Source organism: Melospiza georgiana, chromosome 2 (assembly GCF_028018845.1).
Source record: "Melospiza georgiana isolate bMelGeo1 chromosome 2, bMelGeo1.pri, whole genome shotgun sequence".
Lineage (NCBI taxonomy): Eukaryota > Metazoa > Chordata > Aves > Passeriformes > Passerellidae > Melospiza > Melospiza georgiana.
Window position 1 is genome coordinate 105,983,062 of NC_080431.1, and position 27,444 is coordinate 106,010,505.

The 27,444-nt window shown below is 39.6% G+C and overlaps 1 protein-coding gene across 1 annotated transcript in view; it reads left to right on the forward strand.

Moving 5' to 3' along the window:
• The window catches only part of SMS (spermine synthase), a 43,487-nt gene extending 17,765 nt beyond the window's left edge, over positions 1-25,722 (forward strand). Inside the window, exons 3-11 of the mRNA XM_058045045.1 lie at positions 3,223-3,316; positions 4,064-4,128; positions 6,716-6,891; positions 8,684-8,838; positions 9,764-9,853; positions 10,820-10,934; positions 11,391-11,470; positions 21,576-21,691; positions 22,994-25,722. Of these exons, the coding sequence (XP_057901028.1) occupies positions 3,223-3,316; positions 4,064-4,128; positions 6,716-6,891; positions 8,684-8,838; positions 9,764-9,853; positions 10,820-10,934; positions 11,391-11,470; positions 21,576-21,691; positions 22,994-23,036 (934 nt within the window). The 3' untranslated portion in view covers positions 23,037-25,722. The remainder of the gene's footprint in view (positions 1-3,222; positions 3,317-4,063; positions 4,129-6,715; positions 6,892-8,683; positions 8,839-9,763; positions 9,854-10,819; positions 10,935-11,390; positions 11,471-21,575; positions 21,692-22,993) is intronic.
• Positions 25,723-27,444: the final 1,722 nt, after the last annotated feature.

Sequence of the window (27,444 nt, forward strand, 5' to 3'; positions counted from 1 at the left end):
TCCATTGTTCTCTGCAATACAATTAACTAAGGTAGGGTAGTACATTTTGGGTTAGAATGATTTGATCTTTGCTTCCTAGTTCTGTTTCAAGCAGTTACTTTTTGATTTGTGCAGTTTGGAATTATTTGTTGACATCTGATGCGTTCTGATGTTCAGGTGCTGAGATGCAGCACTCAGTAGAATTGTGTCTGTAGCTGACACCTGTGCATACCAGCACAGAAAGCTTGAGCACTGCCTTGGAGGCTGTGACAGATATACAGGTGCAGCAGCAAGTGAAGTGTTCTTACAGTGGGGGCTGCTTTTCAGGTGCAGATTTCCTTGCCAGATGGAAAGGAAGAGGATACCTCCTCACTGAGCTTTTTTTCCCCTTGCTACTTTTATGAAATTACATGCAAGCGCACATCAAAAGTGTGGCAGGTGGCTTTTTTTTTTTTAAACATGTATTATATTTTTCAGAAAGATGAGACAGTAGGGGCTAATTTTGAAGCAAACTTTATTTTTCCGCTATTGGATTCTAAACTAATCTTTCCTGTATATTTATATATAGAAAATGGAAACTATTCTCATTGTTTTAAAGAACCCTCTCCCACATGTTAAAAGAGCAGCTACTGATAAAAACCTGTGCTCATATATGTTCTGCCAGGCAGAAAAATGTAAAGTGACAAAAGCCAGCATAGCCTTTGCTGTCTGCTGACTGAAGCTGGTAACTTCTTGTGAGTTCAGCTTTGGCCTACCACTACTGCATTAATGCTACTTAATACTGACTGTTCATATTTGAGTCTGTTGGCTGTGTGCTTAAATCTTTACAGGCATTTTAGCTTATTTTAGGTGTTTCTTTTCATCCAGATAACTTATATCCAAGGTATAACCAACCTGTACCTGTATTATTGTTGAGAATTTTGGATTTCATTCAAGTTTTTTTACCATAAAATAGCTCAGAATATCAGCCAGAAACTTGGAACTTGGAGTTTAGTCCCATTACACAGCCTGCTGCCTGCCTTTCACCTCATCCCCCTTGCCCCAGGTGTCAGGACCCTTCTGTTCTGCTAGAGGTGACAATTGGATGAAATGGATGGTTCTGCAGGCTGTTGTCTCTGTATTCTAATGCTGTCATACCACTTACAAATCTGTGAAGTTGTGTGGCTGTACTTTCAGAGCAACTCTGCTCTCTGCCTCTCACCTCCCACCTCAAAGCAGGGGCAGGAATATCCCCTGCTGAGGCTCTCATGGAGTCACAGGGGAAGTGAAGATGTCAGCTGTCAAATCTTATGACAGCTGTGTGATTCTTGTAGGAAATTAATTTAAAAGAGAGCTTGAGTTATGGACAGTCAATCTGTTGCTCATTTGTGCCAACAGCATCTCCTGGAATATGGAAATAAGCTGATAAAAAGTTTTTCTAACAGCAAAAATATTTGACACCATGCCAGTTTTAGGGAATCAGAGCTGCCTTATGAAGTGCATATACATTTTCTGTCTGTACTGCCACAGCTCTGAGGGCATATGGACTTAACCCTTTTCAGTATGAATGGTCATATCCAAAACCTGCTGGAGTGGCCAGTACTTCCATCTTCAAAGTTCTGCTCTTTTGTCCTTCTCTCCTTTAAAAAACCCCAAACCCTCATGCAAACAGAATCCTGGTAGGCTTTTGTGTTTCCTCACCAAAACCCTGTGTCAGAGGACACCTAGTGGGGAAGCTCTGGGATGGAGGGAGGGAGGGAGGGCTGCTCCCCGGTGGTGACAGTCTGTGTGCTCTGGGTGTGCATGTGTGTAGTAAATGGAAATGCCTCTTCTTCTGGGGACAGGACCTGTCTGCAGAGTCTTGAGAAAGACTCAGACTGCCCAGACCCATCCTCTGAAGAGAACTGGGTGACAGTAGTAACAATGAGAGTTGCAGATCACTGCTGTTCCAAAGCCAGCAAGGTGTTTTTATTCTTGAGTTGCTTCAGTCAGTTTCATAATTTGATTGTTTTACAGTTAGCAGAAGTTATCTTCAGACAACACACAATATTCAGGGTTTTATCTCTGACTGCAGCTGAGGGCTGACAGTCCCAGCACCATGGGGAAGGTGGTGTTCCTATTGAGGCTGACAGTTTGCAAAAGGGGCTCTGGAAGAGACAAAAAAGGTGGGAGTGGTGGGGAGATGAAAGGTCACGTAAACTTTGTCATAACAAGAGTTGGTTTGTGTTTTCCTTTGGGGCTGAGTGGGGTGATAAGAGGAGGCAAGCAGAGAACGATACAGCTTTATCTGAGGTTTCTGTGTTGTACTAGTGCATTTCTATCCCTGAATACCCTTTCTTTGTTCAGCCATTCCTGTTCTCATCCCCTCTTCTGCTTTTTTTTCCCGGTGTATGTTTTTCTCCTCCGCTTCCTTTGTAGCCTTTCTGTTTCTTTTTGTCTTCTCTCCTCCCTAGAATAGGAAGGATATTGCCTCTGCTACACTGTTTCATTGTGTCTTTCCCCACTGCCCTTAGTTCTTGTTATCCTCATTGCAAGTTCTTGGAGATCCACTATTTATTCACCTACTGTACTTAGCCTGGCAAGGCCTTGCTCTTTGGTCTTTAAATGTTTCTGTTGTAAATATACAGTAGGAGTTTTGTTGACTTTGCATGTGTATTCATCAATGAGAGTTTGCTGTGCAATTTCTTTGCCAGTCAGAGCTGTGGTTTGCTCCAGGATGCTTATTGTTTTTCACTTACAGATTTTTATTCAGCTTTGAATGTGATCAGTGTCTCTGAATTGTAACTATAAAAAAAAATGAAAAAACAACCGACCAAAAAAATGAAACTACCAGTCCTAGCCACCCTGCCTGCAAAACAAAACAGAGACACACCCCCAGAAGTGAAGAGGAAAATACAGAGGAAGGAAAGTGTCCAGATGTTTTCTTAAGGATTGTTTTCAATTAAAAAGCCTAAACCAACCCACCTGTTCCAGCAGGCCTGTAGACTAGCAAGCAGTGCATTCTCATTGTACCATTGTTGTTGTGGCTTAAACACTCTGTCTCACTGCCTTGCTTCCTACTGGTTTTATTAGTTGTTTAGTGATAGGCAAGTTCTTGCAACTTTTTCTCTTTGTGACTTGAAGAGGAAGACTCGAGCTGGCACTGCCAACAGTTACAGATGCTGGGGAAAAATACTCATTCTGAACTTTATACAACTTGCTTTAGATTTTCTTTCCATACTCTGATTTTTGATAATAAATTTGTCATTACTATCTGTGTTGTAGTTTTGCCAATTTGAGAATTCACCCTCATGGACTGGTGTTGGTGGATCTGCAGAGCTACAATGATGACATGAAAGGAAGAGAAGAAGTTGATCAGGTATGAATGTTGCTTACCTTACTAGGATTACCTAACTGTATGGGGAACCCCTTTTTAGTCAGGCTTATCAAAGTCTATAGTGGTAAAATATTAGAAATATTGAAGTCAGTTCAAACCTGGGTGCTCACAAATGAGGAGCAGTAGCACCTGTTGAAGTTGTGCACACGAGTGCATGAATGCACACACTCCTCTGCAGGTACTGGGCCTTGTGTTTTTTGTAATATTTGTGAAAATTCAGCAGCCTTGGTTAGGGCTTGGGTCTCTTCAGCTACCCAGGGCAGTGAGGGAGGACATGAGATGCTCAGTCTGCAGCCTGGTGCATTAGTGTGAGACTCCTTTGTACTCTCTGTTCTGAGAGGTAGGAAGTCTCCATACTCAATCTTTTGCACCATGAAGAAAAACAACTTCATCTTCCCTGGCATGAAGGCACTAGACATTGAATATTGCAGGGGAAGAGCCCACTGCTGTAGCAAGAATGGAACTTTGAAGGGTTCTCATGTTCCCTCTTTGGATGTGTTGTCCTGGAGAACAGCTAACTGCAGTGATCACAGCTGCTGAAATGTGCACATTCTTGCTAGTAACAAGGCTGAGGAGGCCAGCTAGTTACTCTTGGGCTTCTAATGTTACATTTCAAAGCTTTCTCATAGCAGGTGCTGCTTTATTGACCTCCAGGTAGCTAATTTAACAGATATTTTGCATTAAGTGCTGGTTTACAAATTCCTACCTCTTGTTTCCTATTTTTTGCAGCTTCTAAACAAAGTAGAAGAAAGAATGAAAGAGTTGATTCATGGTAACATAAAAAGGGTGAAACGGTAAGATTGTACCTCTACTTCTGTATGTGGCTTGTCTGCATAGTTACTAAAGACAATAAGCAAGTTAGGCTTTGCTGTAATGCAGTGAATAGCCTGGAGTGTGAAGATATGGATGGGAATTTTTAGTTTCTTGCAAGGATTGCATGAAATAGAGAAAAATGCAGTGTGGAAGCAGGGGCAGACTGCTCTGAAAGAGCCAGGGGTGGCAGAGGAATAGGCCATGGCATAAACAGTACCCTGTGGGCCACATGCCAGAGCTCATGGAGAAGGTGAGCTGGTGATGGTGACCAGAGCTCATGGAGAAGGTGAGCTGGTAAAGGTGACCAGGATCAGACCCAGCCCTGTGGTTGCAGGCTGGGCTGTAGTACTGAGGCAACTCTGAGCATGAGCTGGGTGTCAGGGCTTAGCAAAAGACTTGGGCAGGTGGGGATGGAGCTGCAGTGCAGCTCTGGCACAGGGACCAGGGGTGAGGATTAGAGCTAAAATGGAGCTCAAGCCCACAGAGACTTTGCCCTGACAAGGTTTCCTGCAGCCCTTTCCCACATCTCTGCCTCTGCTGTGCCTCGTGGTGCTTGCTTGTGGGTATGTGTGGTTTACGGACCTGCCAAGAGGGTAGCTATGTTTTGTAGCAAATTTTTATAATTAAACTTAAGGATGGAGACTTTGCAAGCCCTTTGTCAGTTAATATTTAAATTCAAGGCTATATCTTAAAATTTAAGGACTCAAATTGCAGCTCGTGGCCTGGTGCTGAAATAACTTTCATACTGGATGTGGCTTGTTATCTTCGGGGTGACTGTTTGGCAGTGACTGATACCTTGAGGCCAGGGAGCATTTACTCTAGGCATGCACATGGTAGAAAGTGCAGCAGGTGCTTGAAGGAACATAAAAGTGAAAATGGGTCAAGAAAAATAAAAGCAAGTGTGAAATCAACAAGGCTCAGTAAAGCCAAGAAGCAAACTACAAAAAATAGGAAAATGGTTAAGCAGTACTATGGCAGAAAGTAGATTTGAAAGTTATGAAGAGTGTAGAAGCAAAATGGTAGCAATTTGAAAAGTGGTATTATACTTTTGCATATTATTTCTGTTTTACAGTTGTATGTAAAACAGAGTAATTATCTTGTTCCTTCAGCCTGGTAAAGCCTCACAAAAGGTGCACAGTGTATGAACATAGATGATCTTGTATCTGTGCTTATGGAGGAGAAGCTTTCTGAGGTTGTTTTGATGCTGAAATGATAAAGGGAGTTTGTTGAATCCCTGTGATAGGTATTTCTTAAAAAACAGGTCAGGGCAATGTCTGCCTGGAGCAATCTAGATCTTTTGCTTACCTTAGTATGGGGAAGTGAACCTCCTAGAACAGTCTATTTGGCATGGGTCTTGTCACATGCTCATCAATGTCTTTTTTTTTTTTTTTTTTTTTTTTTTGCTTGTTTTTGGTTTGTGGGGTTTTTTATGGGTTTTCTTTGGGTTCTTTTTAATTTGTTTTGCATTGTTTTTGTTTTGGTGCCAGCCGCACCCGTGCAGGTGCAGTAGGATGAAAGTAGCTGGAGAGGTTTCTCACGCCTTTTTGTTGTAAGGCAGGGTTGCCCTTGCTCCCGCCCTGTGCCGCCATCTGGCGGCTCGCTGCGGGTAGGAAGCGTTTCTGGAACGTTGATTGGGAATCCCTGGGGAATTTAGAAGAAGCCTGTTGGATCTGATCTTCTGCTGCAATCTCCTGGAAAAAACCCTTTAATTCTGTGAAGTGCGTGTGGGAGATGTGATGAACTCTGTGCCTGCACGTTTTGCCTAAATGCAATCTCTGGTTGTTTGCTGTCATTTCAAAGATAGTTTGCCTTTACAGGTGTAATGCTGGTTTCAACCAAGGTACATCTCTATGGAATTTTAAGAAATCCTAATACCCACAAACAACATACCCAAAACAGCCCTAGCAGACACTTGAACCACTTTTAAAAAGTAATGCAGACTATGAAGTGATATAAAAGATTGTGGTTATGTACTGCAGGCTGACCCAGCTCAGTTGGAAATGCTGTCATAGTTCTCTTTTTGTTTCTTTATGTGTTAAAATGTGTCTCAGTATAGCTTCAGAATGAGATCTACTTAATCTCAGAGAAATGTCATTCTTAACTGAATGAAGATGGGAATAGATTTTGTCATGTTTTTGCCTGCATTCTGTTTTTGTATTGTATTAATTTCTAGTCATGAGCTGGTTCTTCTACAGAGGCTCGTTCATGATGAAAATTCCATCTCTTAGAGAGAAATTCACAAGTACATTGTAGAAGTTGTACATAAAGAAGAACCATGTAAACTACCTGTCCATTAGCAAGTTATATATATTTAACATACAGCTGGTAGGTTTTATATCTGTTAAGTGTTAAGTTAACACTTAATGTGGTAAGTTTTCTTAGAAGTCTCTCACAAATATTATTGTGGTGAATCCACAGTATGTTTGAAGTGGATTTAAAAAAAAAATTCCAAATTTTTGTAATCATCTTTCAATCATCTTTTTGTAATCATCTTCATCTTTTTGTAATCATCTTCATCTTTTTGTAATCATCTTTCAATGAAAGTAAAAATCTTTCATTTTTTTTCAGGTTGCCAGCCATTTTGAGAGGAGGTGTTATTGATAGATACTGGCCCACAGCTGATGGGCGCCTGGTGGAGTATGACATAGATGAAGTTGTTTATGATGAAGATTCACCTTTTCAGAATATTAAAATTCTGCATTCAAAACAGTTTGGGAATATTCTTATTCTCAGTGGGGATGTTAGTAAGTATCATCTCATTTAAGGATCTCTGGTATGAAAATGTCAAAAGTGTTGTTTTCTATCTTGCTATGGCAGTTTTAATGGATGTCTAAGGGTAATGGTTCAGATGCTGGAAACTGTTTGTGTATGTACACATATATCTGTTCCTGTATATTCAGGATGTTAATCAGGCTGACCAGAGTAAAATCTAGAGTTAAAAACAAAAAAAACAAAACATTTTTCCTGAGTTAGTATCTTTGCTGCAGAAGGTGGCCTGGGAGAGCAGAAGATGGTGTTCTATAGCAGAGCTTGCTCTCCATTCTTTTATATGAACTTTTCTGTTTGTTGCCAGTCCAACTTCTAAGAGCTTCTCTTTGGCAAACAAGTCAGTCTTTACTGACTCTCTACTTTATCAGTCTTCAAAACACAGTGGAGTTCTAAAGAAATATGAAGTGACCTGGCACATGTATGTATAGTCTTGCTGCTCCCTTGATTCTCTAAGGGAGTTTCCTGCTTGGTGAGGTATAGGACAGCTGTATCTCAAACCATTTAGCTGCTTTATTGGTGAACAAATAATAGAACTTGAACTCATAAGTTTATCAAAATAGTGACCCAACCTTTATGTTGGGGTTTTTATATGTGGTACTTCATGTGTGCTGACCTTTGTATTTTTGAAAGTGGACTTAGGAAAGGTGGACTGCTGTTCATTAAAGCTGGAGACTGCTGGAAAATCTAGGCAACAAAAGGACTATGCTTTGTAAAATCTTAGTTCTTATGTTGAAAAGGACTGACTCTGGTAAATGAAGAATGTTGCTGTCCAGGTATAGAATACCTATTTTCACTCTAATGGCAGAGTAATTAAGAAATTGAAATACAGCTTTTTGAAATCATTGGAAGTACCTCTAACAATTCAATTAGCTTTCTGCAACTGTCAAGAGGGCTTCTGTGCAGATGGCAGCTGAAAAGCACTGTTATTGAATTCATTAACAAGGTATTTTCTAGTCCAGATAGAATTGTATTAGAAATCATCAAATTGGATATTCAATTATTCTAGCCAGAAATTTTTATCAGAGTTTAATAAGGAGATGAGGTTTTGCTTGAACATTATGACAATGTGCCTTGTGGGAAGGGGAAGTATGCCATTATTTATTTCCCTTCCAGGGGATTTTGAAATAATGCTTTGTCTCATTTTGTTGTTGTGCACTCATAAGTGAGGTGGTGACTGCCAGGCAGAGTGACAGGATATGCCACAATGTTCTGCTGCACAGAGCTTGGCCCTGCTGGTGTGGATCTTGGCCCTTGTTGCTGCTGCTTGGGAGTGTTACTGCCTGCTTTGAAGCCAATGCTGGCAGCAGACAAGCTGCAGGGCCCTTCAGCACCTGAGTGTTGATGGTCATGTTTGTGTCTGTGCAGGGATCCACTGGTGTGCATCTAGGTTGCTCTTTTTAGCTGGGGTCCACAATGCATTTTCAGAAATTTCCAGCTCTATCTCTTGCAGGATGAGCCTGAGATAAAAACCCACTGAGGTATGAAGTGAGCAGCAAGTTACAAAGACTGATGGTTTTGCTCTGCTACTTTTTCTCTTGGCACACACACAGTACTTCTCAATGCTGAGGTGGCCATTGTTGGGCTCATGGGGAGAACTGGAGAAATCCTGTGTGGGATTCTCATTACTTGGACTGTCTCTGAGAGCCAGGTTGTTTCTGTAGATGTTCTTGCTTTGGTGTGTATTGTATCACCTCTGGATTAATACCAGTTAATGAGAACAACTAAAGATTTAATATTGCTGTCCAATTCTTTCTTCCTTCCATTCAGATCTGGCAGAGAGTGACCTGGCATATACTCAAGCCATAATGGGCAGTGGAAAGGAAGATTACACTGGGAAAGAAGTGCTGATCCTAGGAGGTGGTGATGGAGGTATACTCTATGAGATAGTCAAACTGAAGCCAAAGATGGTTACTATGGTGGAGATATCCTTTGACAAATGGTCCCTCATTCATATCAACTTGAGCTTTCTCCTGATACCTTAACACTGAGCATAGTTACCTGCCAGGTTACCTGATTTGGATGAGGAGATAGGTTTCACTTCAGACCCTTTTTGTCAACTTAGAGAGATCCAGTGACTACACATTTGTGCATCATTATGCAACACCTGCTTTCAGGTTCCAAATCCATACCATAACTCTCAGTAGTAGTTTGCATAAGGCTGGAAAGGAATGCCTTTGCCATCAGACTGATGCTTCCTCTAATAACAGAAGACAGGTCTGTCAAGTTTGGGCTCACTTCTGCCTTCTTGAGTTTGCCTGTTTCCCTAAAGAAAGCTATAAAAAAAATAATGCCTAGAAGCAAAAAAACTTAATCAATAGAAGTGTCAGGACTTGATGAACTGTATTGATGAATTGACCAACCCTGTTCTAAAAACACCAATACAAATCAAGTTTTCAACATTCTGTAATTGGTATAGTTTGTAACATGAACCATTGTTAGCCATATAAGATCTATTTGTTGAGACTAAAAATAATTGTTATAAAATATAGGTTAAAATCTTAACCTAGGTTAACTTTATGGAGTTTTTTTAAAGCCTTACAATTCACATTTCAGGCTTTCATAGTAATGATAACCTAAGCTATCAAAAATACTGGTTAAAACTAAAAAGAAGCACTTTGTGATCATCTGATTTCTGCAGTATAGATTTGTGTAGGTACCAGTACATAGTCTGTGTACCAGTACAAAATCTATGTGCTGGTAACTAAGGCTGATTATTGCAGGATATATACCAACAGACACATCTAATTATTTCTTTGTGAATGCCTCTTTGTGAACTTGTTTCTGAAGAGGTAGAAACCCTTACCTCTATTATTTCTGGAATTTATGATGCCTTGACAAACTTCAAACATTGACCAAATGGTGATTGACGGGTGTAAAAAACACATGCGGAAAACGTGCGGAGATGTCTTAGACAATCTGAAAGGAGATTGCTACCAGGTAATGTTCTGTTCTTCTTTCATTACAACTCATATTTCAAATACACATAGACCTAGTCTGGAAGGACTGCTATGGCAAAGTTTTGGGGGCAAGCCTGCTGATTTAAGTTTGAGAAGCTTTTTTTCCTTTTGTATGACACTTGCATGTTTTAATAACTGGAGTTTATGTTGGAAGTATTTTAATTCTGCTTTAAGTCTTTGAAAATGAATTGCATATGTAGCTTTTAAGGAATATGAAATAGGAGAATGTTTGCTATAACTTGGAAATAAAGAAGAGATAGCAGTAGAACATTGTGTTTAACGTCATTGCTTAAACAGTTAAAAAGAGAGAAGAATGCGTTTCTGAGCTGTTCTGTACTGATGGGAAATAGCTGAATTTGTAATACACATTTAAGAATTATTTTTAATTTGCAGGCAAAATCCCTTAGTATTACACTGCTATTATATTAAGATAAAAACCCCAATAGATGTCATGCATCCCTGCAGCTGAGTTCTTTGTGCTGCATCTGACAGCGCTTACAAATGAGCCCAGGTGTAATCTGACATGTTTTTGTTTTCATTACTGGCCCTTAGATGTTGTCACAGCTATTAACTTACAGGAGTTAGCTAATAAAAACACACTAAAAAAATAACAGAAGTCACATGCTATTCCATGGAAATCAGTGGCCCTTCATACAAATATCTTAACTCACATGTAGGAACTGGTGACTGTTGTCAGCATTTGGTAGAAAGAGCAGTGGTCACAGATCTAGGAACTTCAGTCCTGGAATGCCTGTTTTCATTGCCATACTTACTACAAAGTTCCTCCTCTCTATATGATGTAAAAAGTTGAAAGTGGAGCCTAGAATTCAACATGTATTTAATTTTGTAATTTTTTCTTCCTAATTTCTGTGAATCCACATTTGTTCCTTTTACCTGGTCATTTTAGGATATTTTTATGACTAGCAACAATATTTCATTCTTACAGGTTCTAATTGAAGACTGTATTCCTGTACTGAAGAGGTATGCCAAAGAAGGAAGAATGTTTGATTATGTAATTAACGATCTGACAGCTGTTCCAATCTCCACATCTCCAGAGGAAGGTAAGTCTTCTAATTTATTTGCTTCTGAGAATTTTCACATTTCTGTCCTTTTGCTGCACAAGTCTGCAGCATAAATGCTTTTATTTTTTTCAATTTAAATAGCAGATCTGAGAAAAAAAGACAGCTTTTTTTTTGAATATTAGAAAAGACTAGCAAGTGCCTAGCACTCTTTTCAGTCTCTTATTCCAGAATAATATGAACTCATGTAGCTCTTGAGAAGTATTTGCAGTTCGTACTCCAGTGAATTTTCCTCACTGCATAATTTATTGAAAACTTCAGGAGAATTCCTGTGAAGAAAAACGATACTCCTGCCATCATTGCCATTGTGTATGGTTGGCATTTGTTTTTTTTTAATCCAGGCTTTATTTTTTTTTAAACTTTCCAAGTCTTGAATATGTAATAAGTAAACAAGCCAATAATGTGCTGTTCTGTTTTTCAATCATTGCCCATATGCAGATTCCACATGGGAATTTCTACGGTTGATTCTTGACCTCTCAATGAAAGTCCTGAAGCAAGATGGAAAATACTTCACCCAGGTATGATACTTGGCTGTAATAAAGTACTGCTTTATATCTATTGCAATTTGCATATTTTCATTTAAAAAAAGATAAAACTAACTAAAAATCTACTTCAAGCTGTTTTTCTCTCTTTAATGACCTATCAGACATTTTTCCTGAAAGTTAGGATTTGCTAACTGACTTGTCTTTTTTCATTATTTCAGCTGAATGTATAGTGCTTTTGTCTGGAGCTCAATAGCATAATTTTAAGACTCAGAAAGGCACACTGCAGAATATTGCAGCTAAACAGTTCTGGAAAAGCAGAACAGATGTACTTAATAAAGAGATACATGGTTTTTAAGCTAATTGTAGAGTGTAAAACACAGAAATTTGTCATTCATTAATGTGTGAGAGTGACATAGGTGTGGTGGGATGAGAAAATTGTTATAGTCATCTGTAACAGAATTGTGGTATAGCTTTCAGCAGGTAATACTTCAGGTAATCCTGAATTTGAAATGCCACAAAGTTGTGTGCAATTGTACAAGAATGTGAGAGGAGTCAGCAGATGGTTCAGTGAAGTCTCAGTCTCTGAAGTTGTATTTCTTTTGTCATGCTCATAAACTAGTATTCTGATCTGTGGAGAATCTAAGTTCTGTATTTTAGAACAATATCCTTAAGCTCTGAAGTATATAGAAATTGGTTTACTGTAAAATTGCGCAGGTTTATAAAGAAAAGGAAAACATGGGGGGATGAGGTTTCTGGCAATTCTAGTATGCTGCTCTGTTTTAAAATGCTGTGGTTGTATGGGCAAGAGAAATTATCTTGTGATTGAAACAAAAAATATTATTAATGTGGTTTTTCCACGCTTTAAATTTAAACAGCATTGCTGTCCTGTTGATTGTGAAAATATTTGTGGCAGATTTTGCTATCAAAAGGACACTAAATGTTTAGAAAACAGAGCAAGTTGTTGTCTTACAGTTGCTGTCCTTGTAGCATACACAGTGATACTAGCTCACCTTGTTGGAATGTAGGTAAATGTATATCAGGGAACAGGTTTTGTTGGACTTTACAGAAGGACTCTTAAAAAGAAGCTTGTGCTGAAAGCTGAAATGATGGCTGTGCTACAGCCAGAGGGCAGGGGGTTGTTCTGTGTCAGCTGGAACCAGCAGCCCCTTCTGCTTCATTTGTCCTTATGGGAGGAGATAAGTCAGCTCTCCAGCAAGTGATTGCACAGAAAGAAGGAAAGGACAGCAATCCTGAACCAGCCCTGGTGGGTTTTAGCTGTTGTGAAATGATGCAGTGTTATATTTTGTGATCCCAAAGCAACAAGGTGGTACATGGCAGGTTGGGAAAGAAACAATATTAAAATTGATGTGGCTTAAAATTGAACTTAGGGCTAATGGGTAGCCAGTGCAAGGGCTGGAGTGTAGAAGCAGTGTTCTCTAGCAATTTAGTCTTGCTGATGATGTTGAAAAAAGGACAGTTAATACTGGGACAGACAGCTGTCAGAGCTTTTGATACATCTATTGATAGACTACTCAGCCCATTTGATGGTCCTTGGAGCCACTTCCCAGTTGGGCCTGAAAAAGCAAAATAGTCCTCTGTCAAAATAGAATAACCCTCTCTATTGTGTTTATATGGCCAGGTTTTGGTAGTGGGGGGAGTGGGAAGGGCTCCCTATGTCCAACAGAGGCACTGCCAGCTGGCTCCAGGGTGGACCTGCTCCTGACCAGGGCTGAGCCCAACAGTTACTGTGGTAGGGCCTCTGGGATAAGATTTTTGAAGGGCCAAAAGTTGCTGCACAACAGCCAGAGAGGGAAGTGAGGACATGGGAGAGAAACAGCTCTGCAGACTCCAAGGTCCCCGAAGGAGGGGCAGGAGATGCTCAGGTGCCAGTGCAGAAATTCCCCTGCAGCCCATGATGAACACCATGGTGTAGCAGGCTGTGCCCCTGCAGCCCATGAGGCTCCACAGGGGAGCAGAGACCCAGCTGCAGCCCCTGGAGGGCCCCATGGTGGAGCTTGTGGATACCTGAGGGAGGCTGTGACCCTCTGGGAGCCCACACTAGACCAGGCTTCCTGGCAGAACCTGTGTCCCTGCAGGGGACCCTGCTGGAACAATGGAAAACTGCAGCCCATGGAAGGACTCATGTTGGAGGAGTTCATGGAGGTCTCTCCTAGGGAGAGACCCCACACTGGAGCAGAGTATGAGGGGAAGGAGCAGCAGAAATAACATGGGATAAACTGAGCACAATCCCCATTCCCCATCCTCCATCAGTGCAGTGGGGAGGAAGTAGAGAATTTGTGAATAAAGTTCACTCTGGGGAGAAAAGGGAGGTAGGGGAAGGCACTGTTAAAATTTGGGTTTATTTCTTATTATTCCACTCTGATTTGATGAGAAAATGGAGTTTATTACCCAAGTTGAGTCTCTTTGCCTGTGACAGTAACTGGTGAGTGTTCTCTCCCCAGCCTTATCTCAGCCCTTGAGCCTTTGCTCTGTCCAGCTGAGCAGGGAAATGCCAGGGTGTTTTTTGTGGGCATCTGGCACCCAGACAGAGTGAGCCCTCCACACCCTCAGACAACTCAACAGTCTGGCCATAGGATGAACAGATTATTGGGTGCTTAAAATAAAATTAACTGTGTATAACTTTGTTCAAATTACTTACATTTTAATGCAATTGGACTAACTGAAGCTGGCTACTTGGAGGATTGGTTTAACTATAGAAGGTCAAGCATGACCACTACCAACTTTGGCAGCTTAGTCACACACTGGGAACTCATAAAGGAATTTGAATGTTCTGTTGTGTTTGCTATTAAATGCCAGTGGTTTTATCTCTGTGGAATTGGGAATTTAAGTTACTTTTGCTCCAGCTCTCTACTTCCAGGATGCTTATGTTACATAGCAGGCCTTGCTGAAGAAATCATGTGCCTTTCAAGCACATGTTGTTTGTTGTGTTTTCAAAGTGCAGGACTCTGTGTGTCCCCCAGCCCCTTCTTTGCATTTTGGTTCTCTAAACCAAAAAACATTAAATTTCATCAAGGAAAAGGTCTGAGGGAATGTCCACTTGTCAGAGATCATCTTTGCTATGGTGAGGAAATGCCATAGGAAAAATGCAGCAAAAGAATCGTCCTGGTGACCACTAGCCAGCAATTACAGTTATCTCTTTTGCCTTGACATTATGTTTACTAACATTGAAAATTTCTGTCCTTTGTAGTCTGTCCCCTTGCACCCTGAACAGAATCATGTGCATCTAGTTAGGTTGTCATTTATATCAATGCCAAAGAAATGCTTTACCTAAAAGTGGAGTTGTGTTCACAGAATGCCGTCCTTTCTCATAATGTATTGCTGTCTGTGTAAATGCCACTGCTGGGAAAAATAAATGCTCATCACCTCTTCATTGAGCTCTGCACAAGTTTTAGGAAACGTTCTGATCTGCACGTGAATTGTCAGCAAGCAGGATCTAGTGCTGTCTAACTCCAGATGGATATAATTTATCTGAGATTATAAAAAGAATTATTTCTGGCATGCTGCTCTTAACACACCTGGTGGTTCCCTCGGGATTCCTTCCGTGCTGATGCTCGAAGCAGTCTCCAAAGGCTGCTGCAGGATGTCCTGTCACCACTAGGTGGAGGCAGGTAACCAGTATTGCCTGGCAGTTTATGAACATTTATAGAGATTCTGCCTGTGGAAGGTTTTTCAGACTATTTATTTGTATTCCTAGGGGATACAAGAACTTATGTGGCCAATTTTAAGATGCAGGAGGGACTTCTTCCTTTTTTTCATCTCTGAAAAGATATTAAAGGGCAGTTAGTGGATGCCATTCTCTGCTGCTTTAAGTTTGTGTCTGAGTGTGTTTGGGGAAAAATGCCTCTATTTTCTCTGTGCAAATAGTAATCACAGCTTAGAACAAAAACTTGTATGAGTAGCAGCTGTGCTTTACACACCCTTGCTTTTCTAGCTGCATCATCCATACTGAGTGTTGCAGCCTACACAGGATCTGCACGGAGAGACATGAGCTGTAGGGCCCTTAGCCTGCAGAACTTGCAAACTTGTCTGTAGGTTTGAGACTTTAAGCTTATTTGTGAAAACTTACTGTTAAACATAATCCCACCACTCTGAGGTTCAATGGTCATATGGTATGCTCGTTTCCATTCTTCTTCTGAAACTGGTGCTTTGAAGTGTTTAATATGATATGATGCCATGTCTGTGAGGTGCTTGGTCTTATGTTCTCCAAGGAGAGACAGAGGTCCAGGCTCCCAACCATCACAGTGGAGAGAAATGGGAATTGATAAGGTTGTGAGACCTTGGTGTATCCTGAGGTCCAGTTTCATCTCTAATATACCTTTCTGGCAACTTGTTTTCAGACACTTTAGGTGTTTTTACAGTATTGGACTTTCTAAAAGTATGATTTTTATATGGTCCAAGTGATTCAATTCAAGTGAGTATATATACTTGTAGATATCAGAATGATATGTGGCTTTGGCTTTTGTTTTTCTGAGCCATCACTTGTGCATTCACAGTACCATGTGAGGATTGTCCCAAGAGCTGTGAAGCCAGATGCAGAGACTGGTGGTAAGGTTGTCTTTGAGTGTCAGTGGATTATGTATAGCTAAGAAAATGCCTTTTTCTGTGCTAAGTTTTTGTTCTGTTGATCTAATTTTTGAGGTTGAGAAGGCTGTAATTTTCAGCCTGTTTATGTAGTAGAACCTTTAAAAATACGTCTGAACAGGAATTTGTGACTTCCTGGTTGGGGTCACTCAGCCCAGGCAGAATAGAACCACAGACCACTCCCAGGTTCCAGTAAACAGCACTGACCCACTGAAGGGATCATGTGTCTCCCACACCAACATGTGGCCCTTCACTCAGCTCTCTCTTCCCGGCCACTCTCTAAATGTCCAGACAATCATCATGTTGCTCCATAGTTAGACTCCTTTTTTTGGCTGCTGTGTGGGCTTTCTAATTAGCATTTCCATTGAGGGAAGAGGATTCTCCATGACTGAGCCATGAAAGGAGGCTGGAGGAATGGCTGTATGTCCCTATGTGAGCCTCTGATTTCTTGGTAGTTTGAGAGACTTTAATTAACAGACATTTTCATTTCTGTATGTTATTGAGAGTTTAGCCAGTGGAGGTACTTACAGTTGGGTTTGCCTCCATTATTTCCTTAACAGCCCTCCCTGCCCCCCAAAACCTAAGCCTAGCTTTGGTGCTAGGTGTTTCATGCTCTCTGTCTTACTGCTTATTAGTCACTCTGAAGTGAGGAAGGATAAAACACAACCATGGCCATGTCCAATTCTGGCACATCATAATAGATAAAAATAGAAACCCATGCTAAACATAAAAATTAAACTTCTGTGGCATACAGTCACAGACAAAGGTGGCCCATGACAATGACATAAGGGGTAAGACATGTAAGGAAAAGGGGCCATTTCACCTGCTTTCAACTCACTAGTTTACTTTTTGAGGATTGGAGGAAGCATAGTGGCCTAAGTTCAACATGTAACCAGTTGATGGACACATCCACTTTATAGATGGGCAGAGTTAAATGGAACTTACAGGGTTAATTGAAACAATTTTTTTTTTTTGCTACTTAGTTTAAGGAATGTTTTTTGTCTGTCCAGAACTGTATTTGTTATTTAAATTTGTTGTGCATTGTCCTGTAGAAACCTAAAAACTAAACCCTTGCAACTACAGAATTTATGCCTTGTGAGAGCCCAGAAAAATGTGTATTGGGAGATGGGCATGAGCTGTTGAAGTGGGTGCAAGCACTGAGCAGACTAAGGATGCAAAGGCTGTGAAACAGCTCAGGAGCTGTCTAAGGAAGGTCTTAGAGATTAACAAATCTTAATCTCAAAATTAAAACTGCCTCAAATACTTTTGTGTCAGAAAGATGCATTTTAAGGGTAAAAAAAATTTTTAATTCTCCTAGTTCTTTCCTTCCTAGTTCTTACCAAATTGTTTGGCATGGAACAGAGATTAAGTGAGGGGGTCTGGGGAGAGGAGTTTGGTAAAGGTTTTTGTATATATTGAAAAATTGGCTGAACCCTGTGGGGAAAATAAAAGGAAGTGATTTTGCTTTTGAAAACGTGTAATTGGTGAGTCATCTGCTTTAAACCTTGTTAAACAACCTTCAGTATTAGCTATTGTTTCAGTTATATGGTGTCTGTGCAGAACAAAGAATGCATTGCTCTACTACATGGCTCTTCATTAGCCAGTGGGAGTTAAAGTGAACAGTGTTGCATTCTGGGCTTGGTTCCCTGTGGCATTTTGGTGATATTGGAACATCTAAGTGTGATTGACATTGTTACTAACTCTGTAGTCTTGGTTAATAAAGCCGGTCATGTTTTAAAGAAAGGTGTTCATAATACTGATTTTTTTTCAATAAGCTTATTGAAATAAGCCTTAAGTTTCATAGATTTGATTTTTGGAGGGCTTAACTTTGTGTTGAGTAAAGCCAGATAGTTAAAAAAAATAACTATGCAGAACTGCAAAATCCTGTAATGTTTGTCCAGAAGAAAAATGTTGATAAAAGAGCCAGGTGAGTTGTCTGAAGCTTTAGGCAAGATCTTTATTTGGAGATTAGAGAGTTGTGGGTTTGAAAAGTAAAAATTGTTTTTTGGCATGTTCGTTGTATCTGTAATTTGTTTTCCATGGTGTCTGCAGAGATTTGTCTCTTGCTGGAGAAGGGAGAAATGATGAAATACTGAAGGACAGTCTGGGAAACTGTATACTCTTCTATCATTGTGTATCCTGTTCAACTTCCTACGTAATAGTGGTGTGCTCTGTAAATTACCTAGCAGTGCTCCTATTTGTGACTCAAATTGCACACACAGGTTGTTTTATAGTTTTCTTTTGCATTCAGTCTGTTGAAATAAAATAATATGTTTGGTGAAGGGCGGCTGAACCAAAAAAAACCCACCACAATCCCCTGGATAATAACAGGTTACTAAACAAGTGCTGCAGCAGTCTGTTCATTGTGCTCAGTTTGTGTTAGTCTTCTACTTTTGACAAGTCTCATTTCTTTTCTGATACCCAAACATTTGGGTTTAGAAACCCAAATTTTTATTAGGAAATTTCTACATACAGCAAGTCATTTTCCTTTACCAAATAAAAAAGTACTGATTTGTTTGTGCAATATGACCAAGATGATAATCAAACATGTTTTATGCGAGTTCTTTTGAAGGAGTGCTTTCCCAAATATGATTTTTAAAAGATTAGGGAGTGATAGAATAGAGTGGAGTCATAGGATTTTGTGCTGTGGAAGGAGCCCACAACAATCATCCAAGTCCAACTCCTGGCCCTGGACAGGAGAACCCCAAGAATCACATCATGTGCCTGAGACCATTTTCAAGATTCTGTGTTAACATTTTTTAAGTTGAAGTTTTCTTTTCTACTTGTGGAGACTTGAGCACAATCCAAAACAAAATTGAGCAGGATGCAAAAAATTCAGAGGAAGATGAGTGGAATGAATTCTCTTTTCACTTCCTCTGGAAACAGAAATGTTTTAAATATGCTGTGAAAAAATCCTACCAATAAAAAGTAGGAAAAATAGTATAAATCCCAAAGTCAGAATGTACATTTTACAGTTTGGTTCTATTTACCATTTGATGTTGTTACATGGAAAAATCTATGCAAATGGTGCTGTTTAGAAATACTGATTTCAAATGTCACCTCTGCTTGTTTTAGCCTCTGCCTGTTGTATGATGTATAGAGCACAGATAGTACTTGTTCAAATGCATCTTAGTTCCTTGCTTTGTGAAAATTAATTTTCAGCTGCATCTGTGTGCATGTAATAATTTTAAGGCCATTTAAAAAAATCTGGGAGCACCAAAATTAAGCTGCACAGTAAAACAAGTCTTGCATAACGCCCCGGCTCCTGGATTTAAAACCTTTGCAGTGTCTTAGCAGAGCAACACAAGGTGTGAAACAAAGGCAGTCAGACACTTGGGAAGCATTGAGTAAGTCCTTGGTGCCTGGGGTTCTCATTTCAAGTTAGAGGTCCTAAAATACAGAGTAAGATGTGAATGTAAGGGAGCTGATTTTTGATTAGATCTAGTGTTTTCCGATTGAGCCATCTGCATTCTTTCACAGTCAGGAGCAGGTTACACATGTTATTGAATGGCAGGAGTGAATGAGATGCTGCATTCAATGGTCAGTTAAAAAAAACCCCAAAATTGTGTACTTGTGTGTACACACAAACACTTCCCAAAGTCATTCAGAGCAACAGGAAGATGCTGTCATTCTGTAGATAGAGGCTCTTGATTTAGACTTCTTTCTAACACAGTTTCTGTGCCTTGCATTTCTTGCTATAATTTTGTGGGACTTTGGCTCTTGTGCTGGATCTTTAGGAACTGTGTGTATTTGTTAACATAAAAATTTCATTTTTGTTCTCCTTTTTATCTTCTTTGGCAAACGTTTCTCCACTAGAAGTGGTAAAGTGTGTGGGAAAGCTGAGGATTTTATATATATTGAGAATAGCTCTAGAAAATGCTAGTTAATGCTTCTGTATCTACTGATCAGAAATCAGAAGAGGAAAGGAGGGTTTGTGCTAGATCACAGTACAAGACATTTATACTACATGCTAGTAAACCCAACCACTAGGGGAAGATGGGGACACACATCTCCTGAAGATCTCATCCTGCCCCACATGTGGCCAGACTGGCACATACTGTGTGGGCAGGAGAGATTCACAGTCATCATATAACCTGCTGCTGATGTGCAGTGTTATAGCATGGCTGGTTTAGCATGTTTGGGGCCTATGGGTAGAGCTGAAGATTCCTCCAGAAAATGGTGGAAGTAGAAGACCACAGTTCAATTCATTTGGGTGTCAGTGTGCCAAGGGCCTGTAACAGTATCTCCACCTTGACCACAATCACAGAATATATTTTCTCTGTGCTGTGCCACAGAAACAGTACCCTTCTTTTTGATGAGTCTTCATTCAGTGCCTCATACCTGGAAAAAAACAACCTGAGTGATTTGTAGACCATGCAGTGGTGACTGTATTCAACTTCACTTAATTTCAAATTAGTGTCCAAATAACTTGTATTTGCACATTCTTCCTAAGACTGTTGGATTTAAAGTTGTAAAGTGTTTGCTTGTCTACTTGGTTATGTAGTCAAGAAACTTGACAAAGGTTTTTTGATTGAACTTACACTATTGACTTTTCTTGCTTTGGGTTCTTGGTGTTTGTTCAGTCTGGTGTTCTGGTGAGCTCACTGTAACCACTAAATCTTCAAATGTGTTATGGGTATGGAGAATTCAGACTTCTGATTAGAGCTTTCTCCATATGGGCACCCCAGGTATACATTGCAGTAACTTCTGCTTCTTATTAATACTTAGCCTGGGACAAGGTATTGCTGGCAAATAGGAGTTGCTTAGGGGAGAGTTGGGTGGGGTTTTTTGTTTTAATTTTTTTTGTGTGTGGCGGGGGGAGAGGGATGTTTGGTTTTTTTGAGGTTTTTGGACTTGGGGTTTTTGGGAGGTGGGATGTTTGTTTCTTGGGGTTTGCTTTTTTTTAAAATTCCTCACTCAGTCCTTGATGTTGTTTTACCCCAAAGATAAAAAAAGTATTGCAGGAAAATCTTTATTTTCTGAAGCATGACTTGTGGAAACCCAAGACAATGTAGCCCACAGCCAGAGAACTTCTATATAATTTAATGTATTTTGTCATATTGCTTTGTGGAAGAATTTGTTTAAAATCAATAGGCTATAGTTTTTAAAAAGTTCATTTAAACACTGTAAGATCTAGGCAATGTTAAATAACTGAGAAAAATCTGGATGTTGTAATACTGTTTACTAATAAGTTTAAGCAATTATAAAGAAAATGGTTATGGAGTAGATGTTATAGGTAAACAACACATGGTGGTCTGTTTTAACTGGAAGCCCTCATACAATGATTGCTTCTGCTAATGAGAATATAGATAATCCCCCCCATACTTACCCTTTCTTGAAAGGATACAAATTGTTGTTTGCTGTAGGCAGAATGAAGACAAGCTGTTCAGTGTTTGCATTGTAAATATTAAATATGAAGGACAGCATGTATCTGGTTCTGAAATATGTGGGAGCCTTGCAGTAATGTCAAAATGTATATGTTCATCTGAAATTCTGTTTATTTGCTTGATTGTGACTGGGATTTTTTTTTCTTCAGGGAAACTGTATCAATCTGACTGATGCCTTGACTCTGTATGAAGAACAGCTTAGCAGGCTTTATTGTCCTGTGGAGTTTTCAAAAGAAACCGTGTGTGTTCCCTCCTACATGGAATTGTATCCTTAAAGACTGAAGAAAACTGGAGATTGTGTATTAATAAATCAAGCAAGCATAGATTGTTTGGAGGTAATGAACTCAAGCAAAAAGGCAGTTCTGATTTAAATACTTAATGTTTTTTTCATAGTAAACGAACTGTTGCAGTTTTATTTTGAGGCTAATTGTAGGAATTGTTTTCTAAAAGTGCTATAAATTCATAGCTGGTAAAATGATCAGCACCTTTCATGAATAAGCTGTATTTTTGTTAATGTTTTGAGTGGTGTATGTGATATAGGATAAATTGTGTGATAAAGGTAATACTGCCGGGCAGTTCTGACAAGGCTGTATCTTCTTATTTTCTCTTCTTTTACTAAAATAAGAAACTAACTTCATACAGATTAGCATGATCCAGATCTTTAGGTATTATCTGATAGAGCTATTCTTGAACATACAGTTCAGACTTTACTTTTAAGGCTGGGGAATGGGGAAGAGTGATTCCCATCAATAATTACTAGTTAGTGTTACTGGAAAAAATATTCCAAGTAGAGGGTTATGCATAATTCTCAGCAACCTCCCATTCCTAAAAATAATCCTTCAGAATTTCTTCAGTTTGTGGGTGGTAAGGAAGTTATGTAAGGAGCCTAGAAGTTTAAACTTCAAGCCCTTAGTGTGAGAGGGGCATTTTGATCTGCTGTAAGGTGGTTCTGCCATCTGCATTTGCCTTGAGTGTTTACTGCTTTTGTGGGATCTCCCGGGAAATGTTCCTGCAGAGTGAAGCCTGCTCTGGCTGTCTCTCTTGACAGGAAACATCTTTTCACAATCTACTTATTCATAATACATTAAGCACATGATACTGCCACAGCCTTTCTTGTGTTGTGTGTGTTCATTCCCCTCCCTCCTGTGTCCCCAAGCCCGGTAGTGCTCACTGCTGCAGCCCCCAGACTGACCCCATGCTGACCCCAGCCAGCTCCTCCTGCTTCTCATTATTGTCAGCTCTTTGGGAAATGCAAATTTGACCTTATATTTTCAAGTCAAGAGAATGTGAAGGATATCAAGATACTTAAAGATTACAGTTTCAGAGAAAGTGGTTATTTTTGCCTTTACAAGTGCCAGGCCTTAATGGAATGTGTATGTGTTTTGAAGAGTAGGCATCTTTGATCTGCTGAGTCAAGAAGAGAATCCAGGTAGATATCACTTTTGAGTGTTTTCCCTGCCCTTTATGAGCTACCAGAAGTTTTCAGAATTTAAATATAAGTAAAAAGAACTGCATTTTAACTGTGTACAAGTGTTGCCTTTTTTCCTTAACTGCTTATTTTCTCCAGATGGGTATTCTACACAATTTGGAAGAAACAGACTAACATCTGAACATCAAGATTTGAGATGATCCTAAATGTACATGCTGCATGGAGCATATAGGCCTGCCACATGCTGCATATTGGCATCTTGAACCTTTAAATTATATGCTGTAGATGATCCTGAAACTTAGTCATGCTATTGATTGTGAATTCTTTAAATGTTTTTTATTGTTATTTTAATTTAAAAGCAAATGGAAAATGTATATTTTGACGAGCTAGGGTGTTATTTTTGAAAGTCAACTTAGATGAATAAGCAGCAAAACTATATAGCTGCTGACTGCACTGAACCTTTAGAATGTGATCCTTTTCATTTTTTTGTAGACCTTCACAAACTGGTTGATTAAAAAAGACATCTTTAGCATTTCATCCCTGAAGGGTGGTCCATGGAGTTTTTGTTGGTTTTGTTTTTCCAACAAGATTTTTCATTTATGGTGCTTTTTAAAAATGGGAGAGGGTTTTGTGTGGTTTTGGTTTTTTTAAATGAACACTGCAGTGCTTCCATATAGAGAAGAGCATAACTAAAAAAGAAAAAAAATCTTGCGGGAGAATACCCCAAGTCCTTTGTTGCAAAGGGAAGAAAGCCAGTCTTAAATTTTTATTTACCCTAGCAATTCATCATTGCTGTAATCTCTGCTGCAGAAGAATCTTTGGCCTTTTACCTCCTGGATTTTTTTAGTTGCTGCCATATTGATTATTTGGATTCTGATGTGGATTTCACAGTGGCTTTGTACTGAAGCATGAAGATCAAGTCTGGGTTTTCATTCCACCATGGTGCAAGAAATTGAGTGTAATGAGGTTCATGTGGGCATATCCTCTCCCCAGCCTTATGGGAAGCACTAGATTTTTGAAGTAAAATTTGGCTTAGAGGATGAAGAAATGTGGGTGTGATATGATCTATCTTTATGTGCACCTGTACTGGATGTTTTGAAGAGTGTGTGTGCTTCAGTAGGGTCAGTGATGGTTGTATTGCCACAGATGGCCCATATTGTCTAAGGCTCTTGCTCAGTTAAATTCACTTGCAGTGTAAAAATCAGTAGAAGCTGGGGTGCCTTGTAGTTCTGTTCTGGAAGAAAATGCATTTTTCTTCAGCATTTTCTCATGCTGTCAGAAGTTATATTTTTGTAAGAGTTTGCTATCTAACAACTAAAATATTTGTGCTTAAAAATCCCACTTGAAAGGAGGTGGAAGGATATGACCAATATGTGCATTTTTTACTTTTCCAAGGTAGAATAAGAAGTGTACTATTTCCCTAAACACTCTAATCCTGAGCAATGATGTTTCATTCAACACCCATATCAACATTTTCTTCGTTTTATTGGAGAGAGTTGATTTGCCCCACCAATATACTATTAATGAAAACAAACCATACAAAAGCTGTCCTTTATGTTTCTAAACCATTCATAAAGAAAAATTTTATTGCATGCCACATATATAAACTCTTCATAGACTCTGAGTAGCCTATGCAGAATTCCAGAGTGGTACTCAAAAATGTGCCAAAATTTGCTTTGTCTTTGGCCTATAATTGGTCTAAATGTTTTCAGTTTGGATAGCCAATAGAAGCATTTTTCAGTCTTACTGATTTAAATGATCTCAATTAATTCTCTAATATACACAGGGTGCAGTTCTTCCATGGCCTACAGCTTGTGAATCACTGAATACTCCCAAAGAACAGAGCTTCCCTCTAAACAGAATAAAGTTTCCTGTATTTCCCTGAGTGTTCTAGGTCTGCTGTAGGCATCCCAGAAAATACTTTGATATTATTATCTGTAGTCTAATAGAGACTCTTCATTTATGATCCAGGACTGCAATCAGTTTGTCTAGCTGCAGATGAATGCAGATACCCTGTAAGCAGGTGTGTCCATAACTTTGCAAGCATGAATATTTCCATTGGTTCTTAGTGTGATTACTCATGTAGATGAAACGAAGCCCACAGGGACAGAGCTCAGAGCATCTGTGTTCCTGGGTGAGCTTGGCAGATGTATAAATCAGTCACAACAGGTGGGGGTGTTTGGGTTTTTAGCAAGGAATTTTGTGAGCTGGAAGATGACTTAATCTGCTCTTGTACCAGGGCTTGTGCTTCCCTTTGGTGTCGCTGCACAGGGAGCTGCTGGGTGTGCAGGGATGTTCTGGAAAGATTCCCAGAATGACCAGGGGACCTGAATTGCATATTAATAGCTGAGAGACAGCAGTGCTTGCAAACTTTTCAGCTAATAGGGTATGAAGAGAATTGGAAGAATTTTTTCTTTAACTTTTTTAATGTAGTGTTTCACAGTGATAGATGCAGTATAAAGCAATTCAGCAAACACTGAACATTATATTTTTTTAAGTTGCTGAATTGATTCTGAGCAAATATATATACACATTGTTAGCCTTTATTTATTTGTTGCTGTAGTATAGATTTTTTTAAAAAGAAAAACAAGTCTCTGTGTTAGAATTTTCAAATGCAAACTGCTATAGCTGATCAGTTTTTCATGTTTAAGGGCATTTGGGAAATGCCTGTGAGTGCTGCACTATGTATGCAAACAGTTCCCAAGACATGGTTAACATTAGAGGTTTCTTAATTATTCTTTGCACTAAATGCTGCTTCCATCTAGAAGTTCCTGATTGATAGTAGTTTGTGCAAGGAGAAGACTGCTGGCATTGTATCTACTGCATCAGTGCAGTGCACGTGTTACAATAAAGGTACGCTGTCATTACTTGTGTGTTTGAATTGTTAAATCCACTGTGGATTCAGTGTTCAAATGACAGAATTGATGGGTATGATGCATACCATTGTACCTCCTTTTTCCTTGTTCCATAAAGGTATTTCCTGGTCCTTTTATTGAGTATCTTTTCTGTCTCAGATTAATAAATTGTTATTTTCCATATAACAAATGCTCAGATAAGATACTCTGTATATGGAACAGCACACTGATATTTGTAATGGGGGGGATCACTAGAGGCTTCAGGGATATTTGCCTAGAAAGAGTTAATTTTGTGTACAGCATTTTAGATGTGAATTCTTTGAAGGTCTCTAAGTGGAAGAGAATTTTTCTGCTAAAGTAGTAAGTTGGCTTTGGGGGACAGTGACTCATTGTGTGGCACAGAGAAAAGACAGGCTTAGGAGAAGTCAGTGTGACATTGAGAATGATGGAAACTGGCACAGAAGTTTAGGAAACAGGGAGAAGGGCACAAACAGAATGGGCACATCAAAGAAGTTATTAGCCTTACTAAATCACACCCCATCATAATGTCATAAATGAAAGAAAGACATTACTCCCAGAAAATATAGAGAGATTTACACGAATTCCAGCCAACTGGAAAAGAGAAATATTCGCATCTGCATTAAGCACAGTGATAGCAGAAAGCTTGCTAGTAGGGAAAAAGAAAGGGGGGAGGTTTAACTTTGAGGGGAAAAAAATCTTACACATAGACTGAACGTAGAATAAGGGGTAATTTTGGAGTGCCTGCATGCACAGTAGGGAAGATAGGTATCTTGGGTTTTTATTTTTGCTGTTTGAGAGTCTGAGGTGTTGACAGCTTGCTGGAGGGAACAAGGTGAGGGGATGGCTGAGAGGAAGAGAACTCAATTTCTTATTTTAATTGAGGAATAGGAGGCTGCAGATGATGTTGCCTGTGGGTAATAGGAGAGAGCTGACAAACTTTGCCCACAGAGAGAAGAGTAGTTGGAGTCATTAGAGATGCCAAGGGAGCAAGTGAGAGAAGTAGCAAAGTAAGCAACTGCTGCAGTGATTAATAATAGCACTGAGCAGCTCAGAAGTGCCTTTTTGAAATGTGGAATGTTGTAGGAAGCTAGGAATGAGGGATGTGGAATGGGAACTGGGAGGATATCAAGAAGTACATACTGTGGTCATACATTGCAGTGAACTTGAGCTTCAGAGGTAGAAGTGGAGAAGGTGTAAAGAAGGAAAAGTAAAATGTGAAATTGATTTCATAATTGGAAGTGTGATGAGAAGTATTCCTGTGCAGTGTCAAGAGCAGAAAGGATGCAGGGGCAAGAGGCATTAAGTTGAAAAGGAACTGAGGAAATGAGCCAGGAAGAGGAACCAACAAACAGGACAGCACAACAGATGTGGTGTGGGGATTTGGGGAACACATCTGGACATACAAAAAAGTGCCAGTCACACTGCCCAGCCTGTCCTCTGAGGGTATTGGATGGAGAAGGAAGAGAAATTGGAAACATTTGGGTTTTTTTTGTTGTTGTTGTTTTTTCTAACTGAGTAATGAATGCAAGATGTCTTCTAAGTATTTTCGGAGGAAAAGAGCTTAACTGCTGGAAATTAAATGAAGACTAAAAGGAAACTTCAGATTAAGGAGTGTTTAAGGGTAGACTGATTACTGAAGCAAATAATTACAAACTTCATGAAGTCCAAAGGCAGGGCAGCTGTGGGATTTAACTGTCATGGATTGTCACTGAG